Source organism: Barbatula barbatula (genome assembly GCF_947034865.1).
Source record: "Barbatula barbatula genome assembly, chromosome: 25".
Taxonomy (NCBI): Eukaryota; Metazoa; Chordata; class Actinopteri; order Cypriniformes; family Nemacheilidae; genus Barbatula; species Barbatula barbatula.
The window spans coordinates 16,828,881-16,850,457 of NC_136788.1; the positions used below are offsets into that span (position 1 = coordinate 16,828,881).

Sequence of the window (21,577 nt, forward strand, 5' to 3'; positions counted from 1 at the left end):
CTGCACAGACACGTTATTTAACATTTTTGTATGCAAAGGATACACAAATTTCACAATAAAAACAGAACAAAAAGCATATGACGACAACGACAACACATCAACAACAACAACAAAAGAGCAAGAGATCACATTATCCCAACATTTCCACGGTCGGCTGGTCTTTGTTCTCCAGCCAATCGAAACCAGCCGAGTTCACAGTATCACTGCAATCTGCTGAAACAGAGGATCGTTCTTCAGTTCTTCCAGTGTGGCGTCTTCATATTGGTCCTGCTGTTGACTGGGGTCAAACAGCAGGTTGGTGTCCAAAGTGTTCAGGTCATTAATGCTACTGGCGAGGTCGGTGGTCAACCGGATATCGCTGGAGAAGTCAGAGGCCACGGCGCTGAGTTCAGACGCCACCTGCCCGACGAGCTGTGAACTGGGGTTGAGACTGTCCTCTCCCAAGAGGTCCTTGACAGTGGAGTTGAAATCCAGCTGCTCTTGATGCTCCCTGTCAACATCTTGCTGGGAGCTCTGGGGCAACAAGTGCTGTTGGCCGAGATCCGGATCATCTAACTGTTGTTGGTCTGACAACTGCAACTGTTGGTCCTGAAGCTGCAGCTGTTGATTTTGTAGCTCCAGCTGTGGTTCTTGAAGCTGAAGCTCTTCTTGTTGCTGCAGTCCGGAGCTTGATTGTGCTTGGCCGTTGTCTCTGGAGAAGGTGACCTGCTCCTCCCCTGTGGTTATGAGGTAACCCGTCTTCTGGGTCAAAAGTTCAAAAGGTGAAGGGCTTGGATCCAGAGGCAGCTGCTGGTTTTGATAGTTTGGGCCTCCGGGGAAGCCTTGCGTTGTCTCCAAGATCTGCGTTAAGTTCATCCGTGCTGTGTAATTGGCGGGAAGGTTGTTTACACCCAGCCCTCGAACTGTATCGTCTCCATCGGTGTCCATCTTGCTAAGGAGCACTGTGGTGATCTTAGTACTGTTGTTTTGTTGTACCTGGTGACTGACAGGAAGTAGCTCAGACTGCATCATGATGTTAAGCGGCACTGATTGGCTCCTCTGAGCTAAGCTGCTGACCACTGATTGGTTGTTGGAGAGAATGCTCAGGACCTCGGACGTCAGAGGGCAGTTGAAGGGAGAAACAACAGACCTTGGTGTGGTGATCGTTTGTGCGGTGGTGCCGCTAAGATTACGCTGCCGAACCGCCGGGCTGACGCTTCGACATCGGAACGTTCCACCTCCCGATGTAGTTGTGCTTCCTGTCCCTTTGTTGTCTAATGGAGCGGGAACGGCAAAACTTTCTTGCTTGGCAGTTGGTTGCACTGGAGACATGGTTGTCAACCTTCCCAGATTCCCTTCCTGATGTCTCGTCTGAGACTGGAGGGATTGACCGGGGATGGCGAAGGCATGTGGTTTGCGGAAGTGATCGTCAACTAGATCTTGGTAACTGGGCAGGATTCCAATGGTAGTGGTGTTGGAAATGACAGGAGACCCTGCAGTGCTGTTATATCTGTTGTTGATCCACTCCAGCTTTGCTTTATCAGGGTGGGTAGCCATCGGCCTTTGCATGGGTTTCACTGGACTGCTTGACACAACGCTGGTATCGTGGTAACCGGTTATGTTGGAGTTGATTGGGGTGAAAGCGAAGGGGTTGCGGCACTCAACAGGGCTCGGTGGGACGCTGCTGCTGCAGTTTGACAGGGGAGTGCTGATGGGTGTATGCCTTCCACCCAATATGCTGTCCACGGGGGTAACGGGTGCTATTCGGGAACAAGGGCTTTCTCTGGTCAAGCTATGTCCCCCCGGTAGCATTTCGGAGGTGGGAGTTGGAGTAGGTGTCGGTGTTGGTGTGGGCGTCGGTGTTGGCGTGTGGATCGGTGTGGCGCTACTATGAGAAGAGTGATAAAACTGTGTACCGGTCTGATGAGGTGACATGATAGTTCCATGGCCAACTGTACCTTGACCTTGTAGAGATATGTCCACACAACTTAGGTAAGACTGCAAACTGTTATTCAACTTCATTTGTTCCTCCATCTGTACAAGCTCTTCCACAATACTGTCCTGTGTCATATCATCATCATTGAATGGGAAATAGTCCATGCTAGCTTGAGCTCCAGCGAAATCAACGATGTCCTGCTGAAGTGTGAGCTGACCAGACGCCTCAGGGCCCTGAGCCATCAACGGTAACGGAATAGCTGCAATCTGCTTGTGTTCTGCTTGAATCTGTTGCGAGAAGTCTTGCAATGAGCTCTTGAGTTCGTTTACAACAGAGGCCTCCTGAGAAACCGCACTTGAAACCTGTTGATGCTCGCTGATCCGCTGAAGTAAGGAGTGGTCGGTTGTGACAGTTTCATCAGCAACTTCATTGTTGATTTGTGAATAGTTTTGAGGATTAACAGTCAGAGAGGCATTCAGAGTTCCAATGGGAGTATCGGAAAGAGCCAGGATTTGAGTTGGAAGGGAGCTGGTCTGTTTTAGAGTCACTTTGCATGGAGCGCTCTCTGGTCTTGCGGGCGTTCCAGGTCTCTGGATCTTCTTAGCTGCTATTACGAGACCAGGCTTCGGATTGGCATTAAAATCCAAAGGTTGCTGGGAAATGAAAACCCTTTTAACTGGGATTGTGTGTGTCTCCAGAACAGATGCAGAGCGTTTTCGGGGGCTTTTTGGAGGGGCATCTTTAAGAGAAGTGCTTACAGTTGCGACTCTGGCAATGGATGACAATTCAGCATCTACGTTCTGGTTTGTAACAGTTAAATACAAGGTGCTTTCCGGCTGGTTGTTGTTATTGCTGCTTGGGGCAATGGCCCCCATGATTGTACTCGAAGGGGTTGCAGAGTCACTCTTGGCCCTTGTCACTCTTTCAGGCACAGGAGATGCCTTGATAAGTAAAGACGGTTCACTGGAAGCCCTGAATTTAGTGGCTCGTTCGTTCTTTTGTCCTATGTATGCCCCTGAAGCAGTGATTTGTTTGTCAACAACAGAGCTACTCTCGTTCACAGTCTGGAATGTAAATCTGACCTCACTGGTGGTGGTGGATGCTGATGGTGTTAGGGTCGTGGAAGGACGTCCAGCTTTCCAGACCCCTGGTGCATGGGACACCATAGCAGACGCACCATTTTGAGCTTGCAGTGTCTCTTCTTGGGAAACTGTGCTACTGATTCCAGCCGAGGCAGGCCGCAGTGGGGCCGGAGTAGTACTGCTGTTGCTGCTACTGTTGGGTGCTAGAGATATTGCCGTCATCTTGACCACGTTTACAGAGCTAACGTGAGACGTGGGCATCACCGTCTTGATGGGGCTGTTGGTGATGAGGAGCGTTGGGGGCGAGCGAAGGGCAATGGCGCTGGTGGCTGAGGGCTTGGGTAATATTTGGGCGTATCTGTGCCTTGCTAACCTGTCACCTACTGGGCTGGCAGAGACATTCTGGGGTGTTTTGGGAGACTGCTTAACAGATTGCGTCACAACCTGGAAGTTGACAGGTACAACTTTTCCCTCTGTTGCCCCAACAGGATTCGGAGACGTCATTAGTTGTCTGTTTCTTTGAACCTGCAAATGACGTAAACAAAGAAGAATTTAGATCTTGACAATGGACACAACTGAATAACTTTGAAATCAAAATCTTTTTACTGTGATGGGACTTGGTACAGCAGCGACCACAATGCCTATGGTAGGCTGAGGGGATAGTAACGCAGGACTTGAGGAGGTGAGACTGGACCCGGGTCCGGGTGTCACCGACTCCGCCCGTCTGGCCTGGGCATCCATGGGCAGAGGAGAGGTGAGCTTCTGTTCTTGCTGTTTCTTCTGGATCTTTCGCTGTAGTTGCTGTTTGGCGTCTACAGAGGGTGAAGGGAGGGTCTTCATTTGGGGCTGGAACGCGTTGGCTTCACCGGTTGGCACAAACGCAGAGGCCGGCGTTGGGGTTTTCATTCCTACAAATTGAAAGACTTAGAAAGTTAAAACTAGAAATCAAAAATACAACACATACAAACAGAAAATAAGGTTGTCACACCTTTACAAACACTTAATGTCATTTTTCTTCACACAGAATTTAAAGTGTCTCCTGTAATTGTTTCTAATGGGGACTTTCGATATTTTCAACATTTACAAGGAAGTCGGTTCTCCTAAATATTTCAGCTACAGTACTCCTAGTAAAAAAGTTAGTCCTGTAAGGTCATGAGCGTCATTTTACGGGTCGTCCCAATACACGTTTTTCAGTTTATAAACAGGAATTAAATAAATTTTTCTGTACCACTTATAGGCACAGTATAATCACTGCTGTGACAAACTCATGAGAAACAATTACCATCCGTATAGGGCTAGAGACCGCTTACAACTAAGTTTGTACGTGTGGAGTTATGAGAGTAATGTTATCGCGTCTTGCCTGTCGGGGTTCCAGTCATAACAGTGAGAGCCGCCATGGACTTAGTGCCGATATAGTGACTGTTAAGCAGAAATCGTGCCAGTTCCTCCACGCTGTCAAACTGACGACTCAGAACCTTCTGGGCCCATTCACACACCAGACCGCATGCTGCCGAACGCATCTCGTCCTCAGCGCTGGGAGACTGACCCGTCGATTCCAACAACTCACACTTACAGAAGCAGAAGAAAGAAGAGACATTTCAGGAAAACAACACTTTCTATGACAATGTAAAAACTTTTTTTAAATGTTGCTGTTATTAGGACATTTAAAATAAGTCTTATTTTGGATTTGACAGAAAGGGGATACTGACCCCATCTCCGGTTTTGTGTAAATCCAGGTTAGGAAGTGACGGCATGTGCACCAGCGCTTTCTTCCTCAGACCGCTGTAGCAGTACGTGATTCGCGGTTAAGGGTAACGTATCCATTTTAGCAGGTTTGTTGGGTGACACTACACATTACACACTTTACCTCAAATCTCAAGTCAAGACACCTTCATTTAAATAATGATTTATGAAATACACTTGTGCCCTCAATGTTGACAGCTTTAACTTTCACCACAAAAGGATATTTTGATTTTCCCCTCATGCCCAAGCGACGTGCCTTCATGTTCGGAAAAACGTTTTTCATGATCTTTCCAAAATCAGCCGCGCTTAACGGATGGTATCCCAGATTGTCGCAGTAACTCCTGAAACACAACATCAACAAGATGAGCTCACAGAAGCAAACATTTAGCCTTTAACCGCAGCGTAAACAAAAGTAACACACTCACTTGTATTCATCGTACACCTCTTGTTTTGGCAGCGAGGTTTCCGGATGCTCTTCCAAATGATTTCGAATCCAATTGAAAGCGTACATCTGTTGAGTCCGACTGGACGACATGGAATTCTGGTCACTTGGGAGAAAACCGAAGAAGAAAGCTTAAAACATTCATCTTCTAGCCCCAGAAATCTGTGAGACTTAAAAGGCACAGTTCACCCAAAAATGAAAACTCTGACATCGTTTATTCACCCGCATGTCAATCTAAACCAGGATATCTTTAGTTCTTCTGTGAAATCCAGAAGGGGAATTTCTGAGGGACATTCCCCATTCATTATCATCGTTCCTTTCAATCTAATGAAAGTAAATGGGGACTGGAGCTGTCGAGCCCCAGACGTACATAAAACAACCCATGCCACATCTAAAATCTTCTAAAACCATGATGAGTTTGGTGTCTTTGAAACACAAAGCTACAAATTGTCATCCGAATAGTTTGACACGTGCGAGACCAAAGAAAGTCATTACAGCTCTTATAGACATGAGGGCGAGTAAAGAATGGGATTTTGGGTGCACTGTCCCTTTAAGAATGCTTTTCCCTTTAATATAGTTTGAAAGTTTTAATACCATGTCGCAGGACTCGCAGAACCTCTCTGAGTGTCAGTTCTATGTTGGGAACATCATGTTGGGAAAAAGGGGTGAACATGGTAGACACATAATAAACAAATGATAAAATACAAGACGCTGATATTGCAATGTCATAATTTCAGGGCTGTCAATCAAATAATAATTCCATGACATATGCAAATTCATTCATCACAATTAATCACAAGACATTAATAACTGCTGGGAACAAAACTGTCTAAACAAAATACATACACATCATAAACATTTGTAACAAGTCAATTTACAGTTTTTTAATCATTCCTTTATTTTTTTTAGGATCAATTCACAAAGGATGTGTTTGTGCATTCTGTCGATACGTCCGATAAGTGCAAAAATGTGTCCTGTACCCAGTGTTGGGTGTAACTAGTTACTTTTCTGTTTTTTATGTAATTTCATTAGTTACGTCTGATGTCATTAAACTAAATACTGTGTGTAATATATGTGTGTGCAATAGTGGAATTGACATCAAAACTTTAAAATCCATCCTTTGATGTGTAACTCTCACTTTTGTAATACGTTGGTCAGTTAATTATATAACTAACTTTATGTATTAAAAACGAATAAGAAGAGCGGTTTCATGTATATCCTTGAATCACTTCATGAATTAAGGTTGATGTAGGATATAGAAAGTAGTAAGTCATTTTTTTACTTTTAAGAGAGAGTCATTTGTACAGTAATCTAATTACACTATTGAATATGTCATTAATAACTAGTAATTCATTACTTTTTCAGAGTACCTTGCCTGTATCCATGTGGCTTCACATTATAAACAAATGCAATGTTAATCTCAAATCGGCAGGAAAATATGACATTTGGGTCATGGTGCAGAAATAATTGGCGTTACTTTAGCGCACATGTTAACTACATCATTTAAAAAACAAAATGGCCGTACAATATGAATGAGCTAAATTGACAGCCCTACATAATAAATACAAGACGGCTTTAAGTGATGAAATGTCTAGCTCATATGACTGTCAATGCATAGAAACAAACAACAAATGCAAAAGTAGGAGAAATGACAACGGAAACATTTTAATGATCGTGGTCAACTCAGACTTTTGTGCATGTTTACACTTTAGAAAATTAAGCATGGTTTTATTATTGTGTAGTAACCATAGTTTTCCTAGGAATAAACCAAACAACCACAGTTAAACCACATTTAATTTTCATAAGGGTCACTAAATATGCATTGAGAGACCACATTCAAATGTAAATATGAGATATATATGCTATGAGTCAACAGAAAAATGTTAAATTAAATGTTATGAAGAATATTATTGTAGGATGTACCTTTTCTCATGGACACTGCTGGGACTAGAAGGCAACTGGAGGTAGAGGTAGAGTTTCTCAATGTCTGTAAACTTCTCAACATCTTGCTGCGCGAATAAAACACACGAGAAGAGCATAAGTTTGCATTATATTGAAATAAAACACAAGTGACAAGACACTGATGTCAAGCCAACCGCCACTTATTCACAACATCACAACATTTTTAATCACATGACCGCATGTTAAAAGATGAAAAGAATTGTTATATAATATAAGTTTATTTCAGTGAGAAATCGGGCTATTTTGGGTCCTTAAGGCCCCTGATCTTCAAAATTATAGTTTAAGACTCAATTATACTTTTGATTTAGTATTTTATTTTGATTAAAGCTTTTATTTTCATATTCGTTTTAGTGTTTAACTTTTTTGCATTATTTTCGTGTTTGTACAACTCTTTTTGTTTAATTTATTTTCAGTTTGTATTTGGCTCAACTTATTTTCTTTTCGTTTTTAAAATCATAAATTGAACGTGTTTGTTTTAATAATAACAACCTTGAACTGGACCGTTCACGTGGCTGTTTTACAGTCAATCCGGTTCTCGTACGGCCCATGACATCATTGTTTTCTCTTCCCCTGCGGGCACTAGAAGGAGAACGCTACGGGCACAAAAACACACCGGAGTGTGTCTGCGCATACGACAATCCTGCAGGAGTCTCGGGCGGTTGCCATGTGAACCCTGACAGTGAACATGCATGTCAACACTGACACGCTCACAGTAGCATCTTTTCAGCGTGGGCTCCGCCCTACCTCACTTTCAATTGGCTGCTGGGAATGAATACCTCGCACCTCTTCCTGTTCTATTTGTCTCGTTGTTGCTAGGGGAAACCAGTGCTCGTGAATGAGGAGAGACGTGTCAGACAATGTGCATGAAAAATAATAAAACGACAATTCGCATCTTATTTCCTAAACACACAGTGCGACGTGTCAGGTGGGGCTTCAAGGAAGCTCTCAGCCAATAGAGACATCCAGCATAACCCTGTCTGTAAAGATTTATAACGTCATCTCTTGTGTCCTCTGAATGCACGCACATCTCTGTGATTTTGAAATAAGATTAGTTTTATCACAATATAAAGTATGTATGGAGCAACTGTAGCAGTAAATCATGATGTAAACAATCTGTATCTTTCTTCTGATTGGCTAAACAGAAGCAACAGGCCATACACGCAAGAAACCGTATTATTCACAATAATCTTTCCAGACTATTTCACAGGTTGTACCGTGTACTGCACACTAAATTGCATTGAACTATATTTAGAATGACAAATGTTTACATCTTAATTCTGATTGGATGAGCCACGTCCAAAGCTTTGACCACACCTTCTAAATGAACACAATGTTCCTTACCAACCGCATACGCTCTACACTTACACAAGCGATCTACAGTCCTTTGTGAATGTTTTTGTTTTGTACCCAAAAGCCGATGAAGTTCAGGGATGAAGCAGAAACAACATCATTTAGGTGTTCTTTAGGTGTCCTCAACAAGCTCAGATGATAGAAAACGGGTTTGACCCCCAGGGAACACAAATACTCAAAACATTTATGAAATTAAAAGAATAAATAAACACAGAACAAGTATTGCTTAAATAAAAGTAAAAAGTAATACAATAAATAAGCTTTCCTGGTATAACACTGTGCTATCAACGCAAGGTCATGGGTTCGATCCCAGGGATTACACATACATACAAATGTATAGTATCATTCTATACAATCCCTTCGGATAAAAGCATCTGCCAAATGCATAAATGTCAAATAAATAAAAAACACCTCGAATATACTGTGTGAGTTCATATGTAAATAGTACACGTGTATGTGCAAAATGATCAATAGACAGAAACAACAATTCCATTTACAAGTTATCCACCGCACCATTTCCATCACATTCATTTAGCACTTTGCAGGTTTTATTAGTCTCGTTTAGAGACGACCGAATACAACATGATTTTATTATTGTCCATCTACGTATATATTTCCATATCAATGTAAATTAATCAAACACTGCAATGCAATGCATTATGTGCATTATGCAGAAATGTGATGTGAAGGCGTGCCACATAAAGGAAACACGCAGACAATATTGTGAGTATTAGTATTTGCCATATTACCAAATGATGGATGAATTCATGTCAAAACACTGGAAAGCATGAACACACAACCAACAGATGGAAACTTCTAGGAATTAAAATTGATCAGACTATTTATTTGGCCATCCTGACTGTACACATTAAAATGGTTTATAACTTTAGTTTATACAAGTTAGATAAATCATGAAGTATATTCTGCAAGGGTTGCCAGATTGGTGTAGCAAATCCAGTGCAATTGCCATTCAAAACGACACAAAAACAACATTGCATAGCCCAATAATCAACATCAGATGAACAACATTATTTCACTTTGAAATAACTTTGTCTCTGGATGGATGTATAAGTCGATAAACTACAATCAGTATTTTCACATTTGCAAAAATTTGTTTTCAAATAACGTTCTTTATTTGCTTTATATTATGTTATAAAAGAACAACCGAGCCCTGTAGAATGTACAGCGCGTGTCCCTTAATAACGTGCGTGACTTTCCATGGATAAAACATGTTCTTATGGTGAGTTTTGTGTGACTTCTAATATTTGACACAAACATTCGAAAGGTTTTTTTTATGCGATTGTCTCCTAAGAAGAGAATCTGTTCGCTTGAAGAACAACAGCAGCACACATGAATGAATCCTGAGAGCCACAAATGATCTGACTTCCTCAAATCACTGTTAACATAACTACAAATGCCATGACAAACACATGATGTGTGCTTGTTGCTTTGTCGAGGATACAATTACAGTTGAGGATATTTTATCTGGTTTCTCTCACTTTGCTGAAGGATCTGTTAACATCAGTTAGACTGCAGGGAGTTAAAATAATTAATAAAAAACATCTCGTTGTCTTGCCAACAAACACGTCAATCTTATCAGCCCGTCCCAGAAAACTACAGGACGACATCATACACCATTCATGACTACCGTTCATAACCCAAACTTTTATGAATCAAGTGCGCTCACAGCTTTCGTTTTGTTTTTGCATCTGAAAAGTAAACGTTCGTTAAATTTGCATTGCAGAAATGTTGAAACCTCGGGATGCCTGAATCACCCACTACATTTGCAAATATGTGTAAAATACACAACCAGAGAGAGAACGCTGCACGCTCCTGTATCCCACGATGCACTGCACACGAAACAATATTTACTTTTTAAATCCCATACTTTAAATAACAAAGTGCGCACGCTTATCGGACAATGTCACTCTCAGAAAAAATGGACAAAAACTGCAGATGAAAACTGGACGCTGTGTACTAATGTATGTCACAGTCTGAAACCTGTATACTACGATCCAAACTGCAATGTATACCGCAGTACTTACTATAGTGTCACTCTTAAACAATCCAGTACGAAACCGAGAACACAGTCCTACAATACACTAGAACCTAAAACAATGTATACTATAGTCCAAAACTACGTGTAGGCCTACTATACTCCTAAAGACTTTACACTACAGCCCGAAAAAATGAATACTAAAGTACACTACAGTCTTAATGTATACTAGACACAACTAAATATGTATTCAAGTTTAAAATGTGTACATAATTCCACATTCAACTTCAGTAAGCAGTATACACACACTATGTAATGTGAAGTGCACTTTACGCCAATTCTTTCCTAGTGCACACACTTAAACAGCTGGATAAGTTCTGTATGAAGTAAAAGGCAAGTTTTGAGCTTTTTGGCATCATACACAGACGTCACAAACAATTTGAAAAATAAAGGCAATAGACTGGGAACACAAGCGTGTTTGTTTGATTTTACAGCAGCTCCTAACATGGCACACACAATTCATATGACGTGAAGATTTATATTTCGTGAAAAAAACTTACCAATATAGTTTCCACTTTTGATTGTACAGATTTGCTGTAAAACAAGAAAAACAAAGATTAGCGCCGTGCATTTAGATTTGACTTATTTAAATTGTATACACTGTAATATATGTATTACACAGGCCAATAGAAACACAGATATAGAAATAAACAAGACCCCACGTGCATCCACATGAGACAACCCATGCAATCAGACAAATACAAAATATATATAAATCCCATTTAATCAAATCAACGATCCGTGCACAGACATCACACAACAGTCAGACGTTGCATGCGATGCACCTGCCACCTCGAGCAACGAAATCAGACATCATTTCCTAGCAATGCCATGACAGCACACATCAACAATCAGACATCAACAATCAGACATCCTCATGCAATAACATAAAGACATCCACCGCAACACTTCATGTAAACAAGCCAGCAGCATCAGAGGTACAAAACCGGTCATATCTGCATGCAAATGAAAAACATCAGTCGCATGCAAGGTGCGCTCGCTCTCTGTCTGTGGACAGATGCGCACGAGATGGTGCTGCTGTGTCTCTGAGATCAGACAGCGATCAGACGTCTGACGACATCAAAAAACCGGCCACATCGCCACGCCAATGCAAAACATCAAACGCAAGACATCACATGCACGCAGGTGCCATCCCCTCCCTTTCGGCGCCCAGATGTGCACCAGACGGCGCTGATGTGTTTTCGAGATCGGACCGCGATCGGACTCCTCACCAAATGGAGTTCTTGATTTTATCGTACTGCAGCGCAGTCGCCTCGGGGCTCTGCAGGAACCCGAGAGCACCGGGCTGCTGCTGTTGATCATCTGCCATCACGGTGAGGATGAGGAGGATGAGGAAGAGCAGGACGGCTTCAGCGTGTAGGCCTCATCCGAGCGCATAACGCCCGGTGACGGGATCACATGTGCCTTTAGCGCCCGTTCGGAGCGAGCAGCGCGGGCCCGGAGGACGGATTCGGACGCATCGACGACGGGCGAGAACGCGAGCGCAGAAACACGGAGATCTTCGGTACGGCGGACAGAAACAGCAGCAGCCGCCACGGACCGAGCTGCTGCGGGCAGGCGGGGACTGCGCATGCGCACGGTGTGTGTGCGTGCGTGCGCGCGACCGCGCTTGTGCGTGTACAGGTTTGTTGTTGTGTTTGTGAGGGTCAGTCGTCGTCGCTAAACGGTGAACTATCATGACATCACGCGCGTGATGCTAGTTTACTGCTTATCCGTCATCACCGTGACGAGAAACTCACAGTTATTGCGTAAATCGACGGAAGTCTATTAGATGACCTCATTATTAAAGCGAAGCTCGAAACTATCGCGTCGATGTTTACGCGGTTCGGTTAAGCGCTTTCAGGGAAACGCGCCATGACGTCATCACGCATCGACGTTAAATGACTTATTTCTTTCTATTTTTTTATTCATGCTTGATTATCAACAGCATGGGACGATTCAGGTTAACAAACAACATTGTATACATACAAATAATAATAATAAAAAAGTCTAAAGAGTTCCTTACACACTTCAATGGTTTAAAATATTGACACAGCCTGTGTAAAGTTGGGTTTCTTTTTTGACCATCGACATTTGTGAATATGAAACTGGCCTACAACAATAAATCGATTAAGCAGAAAGGAAATTACTTTATCTAAATATTTGTAGCGTCTACAACATTGACAATGTCAGAAATCTCCATAAAAAGAACTTCAAGTCAAACGTGCATGTGTTTTGCTTGCGTATTTAGATGTGCGGAACGTCACGGGAGGTTTTTAGTACCAAGAAAATTTATTTGTACGAGTAATAAAACTCTTAATTTCCATGGGTGTCCTCATTTTAGTAGTTTTATAGACACATATCTATTGTATGCCAAAATATGCTTTGAAATCGTATTTACAAATACAGTATTTATATTTAAAAATTGCCTTACAGAGGCAGAGTTAACTGTATTATTGAGCACCCTGTACTCTGTACTGCTGCTGTGACTCTGTACTGCCCCCTGCTGCTGTGACTCTGTACTGCTGCTGTGCCTCTGTACTGCTGCTGCTCCCTGCTGCTGTGACTCTGTACTGCCCCTGTGACTCTGTACTGCTGCTGTGCCTCTGTACTGCTGCTGCTCCCTGCTGCTGTGACTCTGTACTGCCCCTGTGACTCTGTACTGCTGCTGTGCCTCTGTACTGCTGCTGCTCCCTGCTGCTGTGACTCTGTACTGCTGCTGTGACTCTGTAATGCCCCCTGCTGCTGTGACTCTGTACTGCTGCTGTGCCTCTGTACTGCTGCTGCTCCCTGCTGCTGTGACTCTGTACTGCTGCTGTGACTCTGTAATGCCCCCTGCTGCTGTGACTCTGTACTGCTGCTGTGACTCTGTACTGCTGCTGTGACTCTGTACTGCTGCTGTGACTCTGTACTGCTGCTGTGACTCTGTACTGCTGCTGTGACTCTGTACTGCCCCCTGCTGCTGTGACTCTGTACTGCCCCTGTGACTCTGTAATGCCCCCTGCTGCTGTGACTCTGTACTGCCCCTGTGACTCTGTAATGCCCCCTGCTGCTGTGACTCTGTACTGCTGCTGTGACTCTGTACTGCTGCTGTGACTCTGTACTGCCCCTGTGACTCTGTAATGCCCCTGTGACTCTGTAATGCCCCCTGCTGCTGTGACTCTGTACTGCCCCTGTGACTCTGTAATGCCCCTGTGACTCTGTAATGCCCCCTGCTGCTGTGACTCTGTACTGCTGCTGTGACTCTGTACTGCTGCTGTGACTCTGTACTGCCCCCTGCTGCTGTGACTCTGTAATGCCCCTGTGACTCTGTAATGCCCCCTGCTGCTGTGACTCTGTACTGCTGCTGTGACTCTGTACTGCTGCTGTGACTCTGTACTGCCCCCTGCTGCTGTGACTCTGTAATGCCCCTGTGACTCTGTAATGCCCCCTGCTGCTGTGACTCTGTACTGCTGCTGTGACTCTGTACTGCTGCTGTGACTCTGTAATGCCCCTGTGACTCTGTAATGCCCCTGTGACTCTGTAATGCCCCCTGCTGCTGTGACTCTGTACTGCTGCTGTGACTCTGTACTGCCCCTGTGACTCTGTAATGCCCCTGTGACTCTGTAATGCCCCCTGCTGCTGTGACTCTGTACTGCTCCCTGCTGCTGTGACTCTGTACTGCCCCTGTGACTCTGTAATGCCCCTGTGACTCTGTAATGCCCCCTGCTGCTGTGACTCTGTACTGCCCCTGTGACTCTGTAATGCCCCCTGCTGCTGTGACTCTGTACTGCCCCTGTGACTCTGTAATGCCCCTGTGACTCTGTAATGCCCCTGTGACTCTGTAATGCCCCCTGCTGCTGTGACTCTGTACTGCTGCTGTGACTCTGTACTGCTGCTGTGACTCTGTACTGCTGCTGTGACTCTGTAATGCCCCTGTGACTCTGTAATGCCCCCTGCTGCTGTGACTCTGTACTGCCCCTGTGACTCTGTAATGCCCCTGTGACTCTGTAATGCCCCCTGCTGCTGTGACTCTGTACTGCTGCTGTGACTCTGTACTGCTGCTGTGACTCTGTACTGCCCCTGTGACTCTGTAATGCCCCTGTGACTCTGTAATGCCCCCTGCTGCTGTGACTCTGTACTGCCCCTGTGACTCTGTAATGCCCCTGTGACTCTGTAATGCCCCTGTGACTCTGTAATGCCCCCTGCTGCTGTGACTCTGTACTGCTGCTGTGACTCTGTACTGCTGCTGTGACTCTGTACTGCCCCTGTGACTCTGTAATGCCCCTGTGACTCTGTAATGCCCCCTGCTGCTGTGACTCTGTACTGCTCCCTGCTGCTGTGACTCTGTACTGCTGCTGTGACTCTGTACTGCTCCCTGCTGCTGTGACTCTGTACTGCCCCCTGCTGCTGTGATAAGTCAAATAAAAAATATACATAAGGACTTTTAACTTGACGTTTTAACACGACTTTATACAGCCTGTTCACAATTTAAAGTCACCATGAAATTAAAACTGTCAATTCAGATTGATTTACACAGTGTTGCTGTATTAATTATAAATGATTTAGCAGAGCACATCATGAGTTTTAAATGAATATTTTGGACGTGTAATTTTTAATTAAAAACGTTAACCTCCTCCCCCTCTTGTTCACGCAGAATGGCGTGAGGGCGGGGCTGCATGACTGACAGATTGGAATAAAAAATTCTGAATCCATTTTGTTGGCAACACCCAACGTTTAATGACCCAATCAGTACTCGATAAACGAAATTAAATCCTGCCCACATTTATATTCATTTCAGAAGTTGTTTCACTCGGATAAACGTCACGATAGGGAAGAAAAAACTATCGCTACTTCCGTTTAAGGCCGACTTAACCACATTATATTTGTGAACAGAGAGAGAAAACTTATGAAATGTTGCACAAACACAACATGTTATTCAAGATTAAATGTTTTATTTGTCACATAAACTGTTATATACTCATACACCATTCATTTTAATGTGGTAATCTCAATGTACATGACCTTTTCAAGGAATATCAATTCAAAACAAACATTTAAAATTCAAAGAACTTAATTGGGCAGGGTGTTCTCTTCAGACTCTCCACCAATCTATTTTCCTCGGTTTTCTGTTTTTGTTCATAAAAATACATAAAAACGGGAATGTCCATACATAACTTTCTCAACAGAAATCAATGGTCGTAAATAAATGTAACTTTAAAATTTCATGCAAAAGAACTCAATGTTTATCAATATTTTTCATGATTGTATTTCAAAACAACAAATTGTTAATAGCATTAAACAAGTTCGGGGATGTGACATCTAAGAAACCCTTCGTCAAATTTGTAGATAAAATTCTGTATAAATTGTAAAACAGTTTATTTGCATTATACAGTGAAGTGTTGTAAAGTTTTAAAGTCTTTTTGATCTGTATACTAATTTCCATACAATCATGTAACTCATTTGTTTTTAATGAGAAAAGTTTCATTGTATTTGAGAAGACAAGCCTAAAAAATGTCAAAAAAGACAGACGGACGTATTGTATTCCAATGTTTCATGTCTTTCCATAGACATATATTGACTTTTATACCGTACATATACTATATATTTCATTCCCCAATCCTAAACCAAACTCTCCCAGAACACTTCTGGCATTTGTACATGTAAATCAATACTTCAAAAACATCATTTCTAAACGTTGTTCCTCATTTAAAATCTACGGTGTGTGTCTGTTCAATGTTCATACACTCGGCCGATGTCAGTCATACTATTGAAATGGAATCTATGCAAATCATTCTATCCATCACAGCATCGATGCTTCATTTCTATGTTTATGTGATGGGATAAGTCAAGTAGACGCTGTCTTCTCTTCAACCCTGATCACAGACCGACTGAATGACTCTCATTAGCCTTCCCATATAAACAATCCAAACACAAACCCCAGAGAGGGGCAGGAGGGCCGTTAGAAAGAATAACAAGTAGCCGGGGGGTAATCAGCGACGAGAGGGGGTGCTTAACTTAACGCATGCACTCTATTGTTCTCCTAAATGGGTATGTGTCTCTAATTGCTCGGTTAGGTCCCTCAGTAGCTGCCGTCTGTCCCGACTCAGACCTGCAGTAAAGAGGCCCGGAAGACTGGGGCCGACAGGACCAGAGCCGGCCATTAATCTGTCTGACCGTGCGCTTCCCACGACAACTTTTCATCACATTCAACCTGTTGAAGATTTTAATACGGCTCTGGCAAGTGATACGAGACAGATTCGAGACGTCTGGAGCGCAGACAGAACTATCCTCCAGCGGGCTCCAGCTCGGGCATCAGGCTGTTGTCAGACACGTGGCAACGACTCGAGTGTGTCTCGGAGCGTTTTATGTCGGTCTGCGAGCAGCTTTTCACACTTTCCAGAGTCTCAAGTGAAGTTAGTTCCACATAGGTTAGGAAAATGTGTAAGGCTACTCAAAAGATGTCATTATAGTTTTGATTCGAGCTTTATTACTATTTTAATTTTTGCTTTTTGTGTTCGTTTAAGTTAAAGTTTTAGAAATTTTGGTTTATGTTTTTGTCATTTGATAACTGATTGGTTTATTTTTAATGTAGATATATAAGATGAATTACTTCTTTATTTTTATTATTATAACTGTAGTGCTTTATTGCACATAGTTTTTGAGGCAACATTTCAGTTTTTCCAATAATTTTGAGGTTTTCAAACGTTTCAAACTAAAATAACCTTGGATTCAAGAGCTTTTACATTGCCAAAGCGTAGATACACTAAACATACAGATTTACACTAAATTACGTGTGTTCAAAACCAATAAGAAATAAGAAAGCTCGAGGTCATTGTACAAATAAATAGGATATATATATGAATCTTAAAATTAAGTCAAAAATGTATATTCATCACGGAATTTATGTTATATGAAATATTATAGTCTCCTCGTGGCCTTCAAAATATAGAAAATATAAAGAAATGTGATTTCCAGGCCTGAAAATGTACATAAATCTGTGAAATCTGTTTCAGTCATACATATACATTTCTATATTCCCGCAGAGCTTTTAAAGACGTCATCACTAGTTGAAAAGTGGAAAGAACATCTCATTGTGTGAAAACTCAAAACAACCTTTGAGGTTTGTGAATGAAGCCTTAAACAAATCAAACACAAATCTGCCAATAATGAAATCTATATGAATCAATCCAGTGTAAGCCACAAACAAAGCAAGAGACGCTGCTCGAGCGGCATTCATAGACACAGAGAGACTGCAGAAGTCAAGGGCTATAAATGCAAATGATACGAGCACTAATGTGAGATAATCCAGTGAAGTACACTGTTTTAAGAGCGTCTCAGACATTAAGAGCACAATACGTGGCCAACACGAGTCCAGCACATTTAAATGTGAATGCAGATCAAAGGTGAGCTCAGGACAGGTAGACTGCAGACACTCGAGCGGTTAATGGCAGACAGAGGTCTCGCTGGCAGAGGAAGCTCAAATTGACATGTTGGAGACAGCGAGGAGCTGTCAGCGAGCTGGAGACGCCTGTCTGGATGCTGGTCTCCATGTAGACCAGACAGAAGTTCAGCTCGAACGGCAACACGTTTTAGAGCAAAAATCAACATTTGCTCCATTCGTTCCAAGACGGTTAAATATTCTCAAGATAAATGAACGTGTGTTCGAACACGTATGCAGCTGTTTATGAAGCAACATAGAATGTGAAGCGCTGTCATGAGCTTCTTCAGATGTCAGCCGGTCAATGAAATCATTTTCAATGTTCATCGATGATTTTATAATACGATTATACCCGCCAACAGAACATAGTGTTAAAATGTATTTTAATAATAGTTTATTCATGAATAAAGAGAAACTGTTACAATCATAAACACACATTGTGTTCTTGTTTACAGAAGAGAAATGTGTGCTATTAGTTTATTAAAAATATATTCTGATTACAATCCCTAAGACAATTGTTTTTACAGTTTCTCTTGCTAATGTACATCTCACATACATTTTGACACAATCTGATAAAATCATACAGACCGCTTTTGTACGTCTGATGAAAGGTGTTTTCTACAATACAATGTATTTTGTTTTTAAAAATATATTTTTTTACTAAATACCCAAGTTGTATTTAACATATACAACCACTGTACGATATGATATACCTGACACAACAGTTTGCTGATATGCTTAACAAAGTAAATACAATTTGTTTTCTGTGCTATTGCTTCTGTACAACAATGAAAAATGATAAAACATGATGCAGAAATCTAATTAAATGAAAGATGTTTTGTAACTGGTGAATAACACAAAATTGTGTACGAATGTATTTTTTTGGGGCAAACGATTGCAGATTTCGAGCAACATTTGTTTTCAATTTCAATTAATTCTACACCGAAACCACCGGATCACATAGAATCACCTATTTGATGAGGATGTATTCACACGTTGCATCACTAAATGACATTTAAATGTGTTACAAATTCCACCCCGATCAACATTAAATTCATATTTTTTATCTGAAGTGTTGGCATACGGTGATGTTTCTTTAGTTCATGATGGTATAGCTGGTGGTTCAGCCCATGTGACTCATTACAAGCGTCAGCTCAATGGGGCCGTGTAATGCTTGACTTGTTTGATTGTGTATTTAATGTCCCCCCCTCGGCCCCCCCCCCAAAGTCTGGGGGCCATTATCTCCTGCTTGTCACCTTGTCTGCGGCTCTGATGTGCCGTTGATAACATCTGCCCGCCTCTATATAAAGCCAGACACATCAGACCTCCTCATCATTCCCTCTCTCTCTGGACTCGGCGGACCTCTCTCTCGGGAATCATGGATCTTTTCAGCATCCTGATCGTCTTCTCTCTCGTGGCCCGTAGCGGAGCCTTCGACCTGGGCCAGACCACTCGCTGCGTCCCGGTTCCCCATCAGATGAGCGTCTGTCAGGACGTGCCGTATTCTGAAATGAGACTGCCTAACCTCTTGGGTCACAGCAGCGTTGAAGAAGCGCTTCCTCGATCTGAAGACTGGAAAACACTGCTTCATACCGGCTGCCATCCTCAGGCCAGGGCTTTCGTTTGCTCTCTCATCGCTCCGGTGTGTCTGGACAGGTATGTTCAGAGAGGTTTTGAGACGCACTTGAGCTCACAGGTTGTTTGTTTTCTCCTCTAAACTCGGTGCTTGTGTCTCTGTAGGTTTATTCAGCCCTGTCGTAGCGTGTGCCGGGCCGTGCGGGACAGCTGCGCACCAGTGTTGGCCTGTCACGGACACGCTTGGCCTGAAGCTCTTAACTGTGAGCGCTTTCCAGAGCAGGACGACACATGTCTGACTCCTTTACCCAAACACATCAGCGCTTTCTCTAAAGGTGAGACTCACTGTAAAACACGAATAGCAATAGAAATGTAGTCAATTTAACAATCATTTTCATTCTGGTTTGACGTGTAGACGGATCTCATGACTTCATTTGTGACTTTGAGCTGAATGTATATTCTTGCACCCACAGAATTTCCTCAGCCCGCCTGCCAAACCTGTCCACCCGTGGAAGAAGTGCCGTCTCTGAAAAGTGTGATGGACGCTCTGTGTCTCAATGACTTTGGTAAAGAACGAATCTGTTTAGAACATCGCATCTGGTTTTCAAGCTCTTGTTTACTCCTGAAAATAAAAGTTATAAAAAGGAAGTAAAACTAGTTTGCGTTGTTCAAAGGTTATTTATGAAACCATACAGACGAAAATGTTTCTTCTATCGCTATCGTGAAGTGGCCAATGTACGCAAAAATGTTATAACAAAGATCAAATATTTTTGCAAAACACTGTAACTGGATAAATTAAAAAAATAAGTTTATGTTTGCGTGCGTGCGTGTGTGCATTTTATTATATTTTTGCTTAATTTGACTTCTGGAAAGACATCTAAATTTGACTTTTCTTTAAAAAGGGTCCTTCGAAGTGATGCCGAAGTGTGTCTCACAGCCACAAAGTCGATGAAAAAGCCTTATTTTTTTAAATTAATATATTTTCACGAACTCACCTTCTCCCCTTCTTCTCCCTGCAGCTGTGAAAGCCAAGATCTCCCGCCGTCGTCTGCCCTCCTCAGACCCAGAGCTGATGGTGGAGGGACACGTGGAGTTTATCCAGCGAGGTCCTCTGCTCCCCTACGACACCGCCAGTCTCCTGCAGCGCTGGCTCCTCATCAACCTCAGATGCGCTCACACGCTGGTCCGGCCCGGACGCGCTCAGCTCTACCTCATCACCGGAACCATGAGGCCCAACGGATCCATCGAGGTGTCCAACCTCTTCCCGTGGCTCAAAAAAGACCTCCACATCACCGCCGCGACACGCAAATGGAAACATCACAAGTGCTGAAACAAGAGAGACTTTACCATACCTGAAATGATGTCCAAACAGAGAGGCTTTTAAACAGAAGACTGTTTCAGGTACAACTGAATGGAGCAGCTCTCTACTGCCCCCTGTCTGGCGGGCGTGTAACTGCTCTCACAAACACGGCTCTTTGATCTCACTGACTTGAGATGCACTCCAAATGTTGTACATAGAGAGTAAAATAATTGTAAAGATTAATATTTCTATCCGAGAGGTAATTTGTAAAGAAAGATATTCAGATGTAAGCGTATATATGTCTGTTTTCATTGTCTGTGTGCTGTAAATAATAAATGTGTTTCTAAACTGAATATTTGTGGTTGTACCTTTTAAAGTCATGCACAGCAGATTTTTGTGCGGTTGTCAATTAATACATTAGGATCTAATTACAAAGTTAAATGACCAATATTACTATCTTCTACAAAAATGCTAAAGTATACTTCACAATTTACTATAGTAAAATCCCTATAGATACTACAGCATTTTCAACCTTACCATAGTAAATATTAACATGTACTACAGTATTCACAACAGTTTATCACTTAACCAGTTAATCCTGGAGAATACTATACAATGAAAAGTATAGTAGAGGATGCAATTTAGTATTGCAGAATTCACTACAGGTAATATGAGAGTTTACTATGGTAAATACTAAAGTACACTACAGTATATGGCGTTTAAAGTATCTCG

At 42.4% G+C, this 21,577-nt stretch overlaps 2 protein-coding genes across 2 annotated transcripts; one reads left to right on the forward strand and one right to left on the reverse strand.

The window, feature by feature from the left end:
• On the reverse strand, window positions 1-12,219 carry rfx7b (regulatory factor X7b). The gene is given in 11 exon segments (XM_079450083.1): window positions 1-207; window positions 210-3,522; window positions 3,604-3,905; window positions 4,358-4,565; window positions 4,707-4,791; window positions 4,965-5,081; window positions 5,166-5,288; window positions 5,777-5,815; window positions 7,106-7,191; window positions 11,051-11,084; window positions 11,783-12,219. Coding segments are annotated over 11 exon segments (4,482 nt in total). The 5' UTR covers window positions 11,881-12,219; the 3' UTR covers window positions 1-130.
• A 4,875-nt stretch (window positions 12,220-17,094) lies between these two features.
• Window positions 17,095-21,196, forward strand: szl (sizzled). Its single transcript, XM_079449604.1, has 4 exons — window positions 17,095-19,626; window positions 19,711-19,880; window positions 20,019-20,111; window positions 20,565-21,196. Exons 1-4 carry the CDS (start codon window positions 19,349-19,351, stop codon window positions 20,873-20,875), a joined length of 852 nt encoding a protein of 283 aa, XP_079305730.1. The 5' UTR covers window positions 17,095-19,348; the 3' UTR covers window positions 20,876-21,196.
• Window positions 21,197-21,577: the final 381 nt, after the last annotated feature.

Excerpts from the sequence above, each read along its gene's own strand:
- szl (XM_079449604.1), top strand. The coding sequence starts at position 19,349 with ATGGATCTTTTCAGCATCCTGATCGTCTTCTCTCTCGTGGCCCGTAGC. Across the intron at positions 19,627-19,710 it reads GCTCCGGTGTGTCTGGACAG|GTTTATTCAGCCCTGTCGTA; the intron begins GTATGTTCAGAG and ends GTGTCTCTGTAG. Across the intron at positions 19,881-20,018 it reads CATCAGCGCTTTCTCTAAAG|AATTTCCTCAGCCCGCCTGC; the intron begins GTGAGACTCACT and ends TTGCACCCACAG.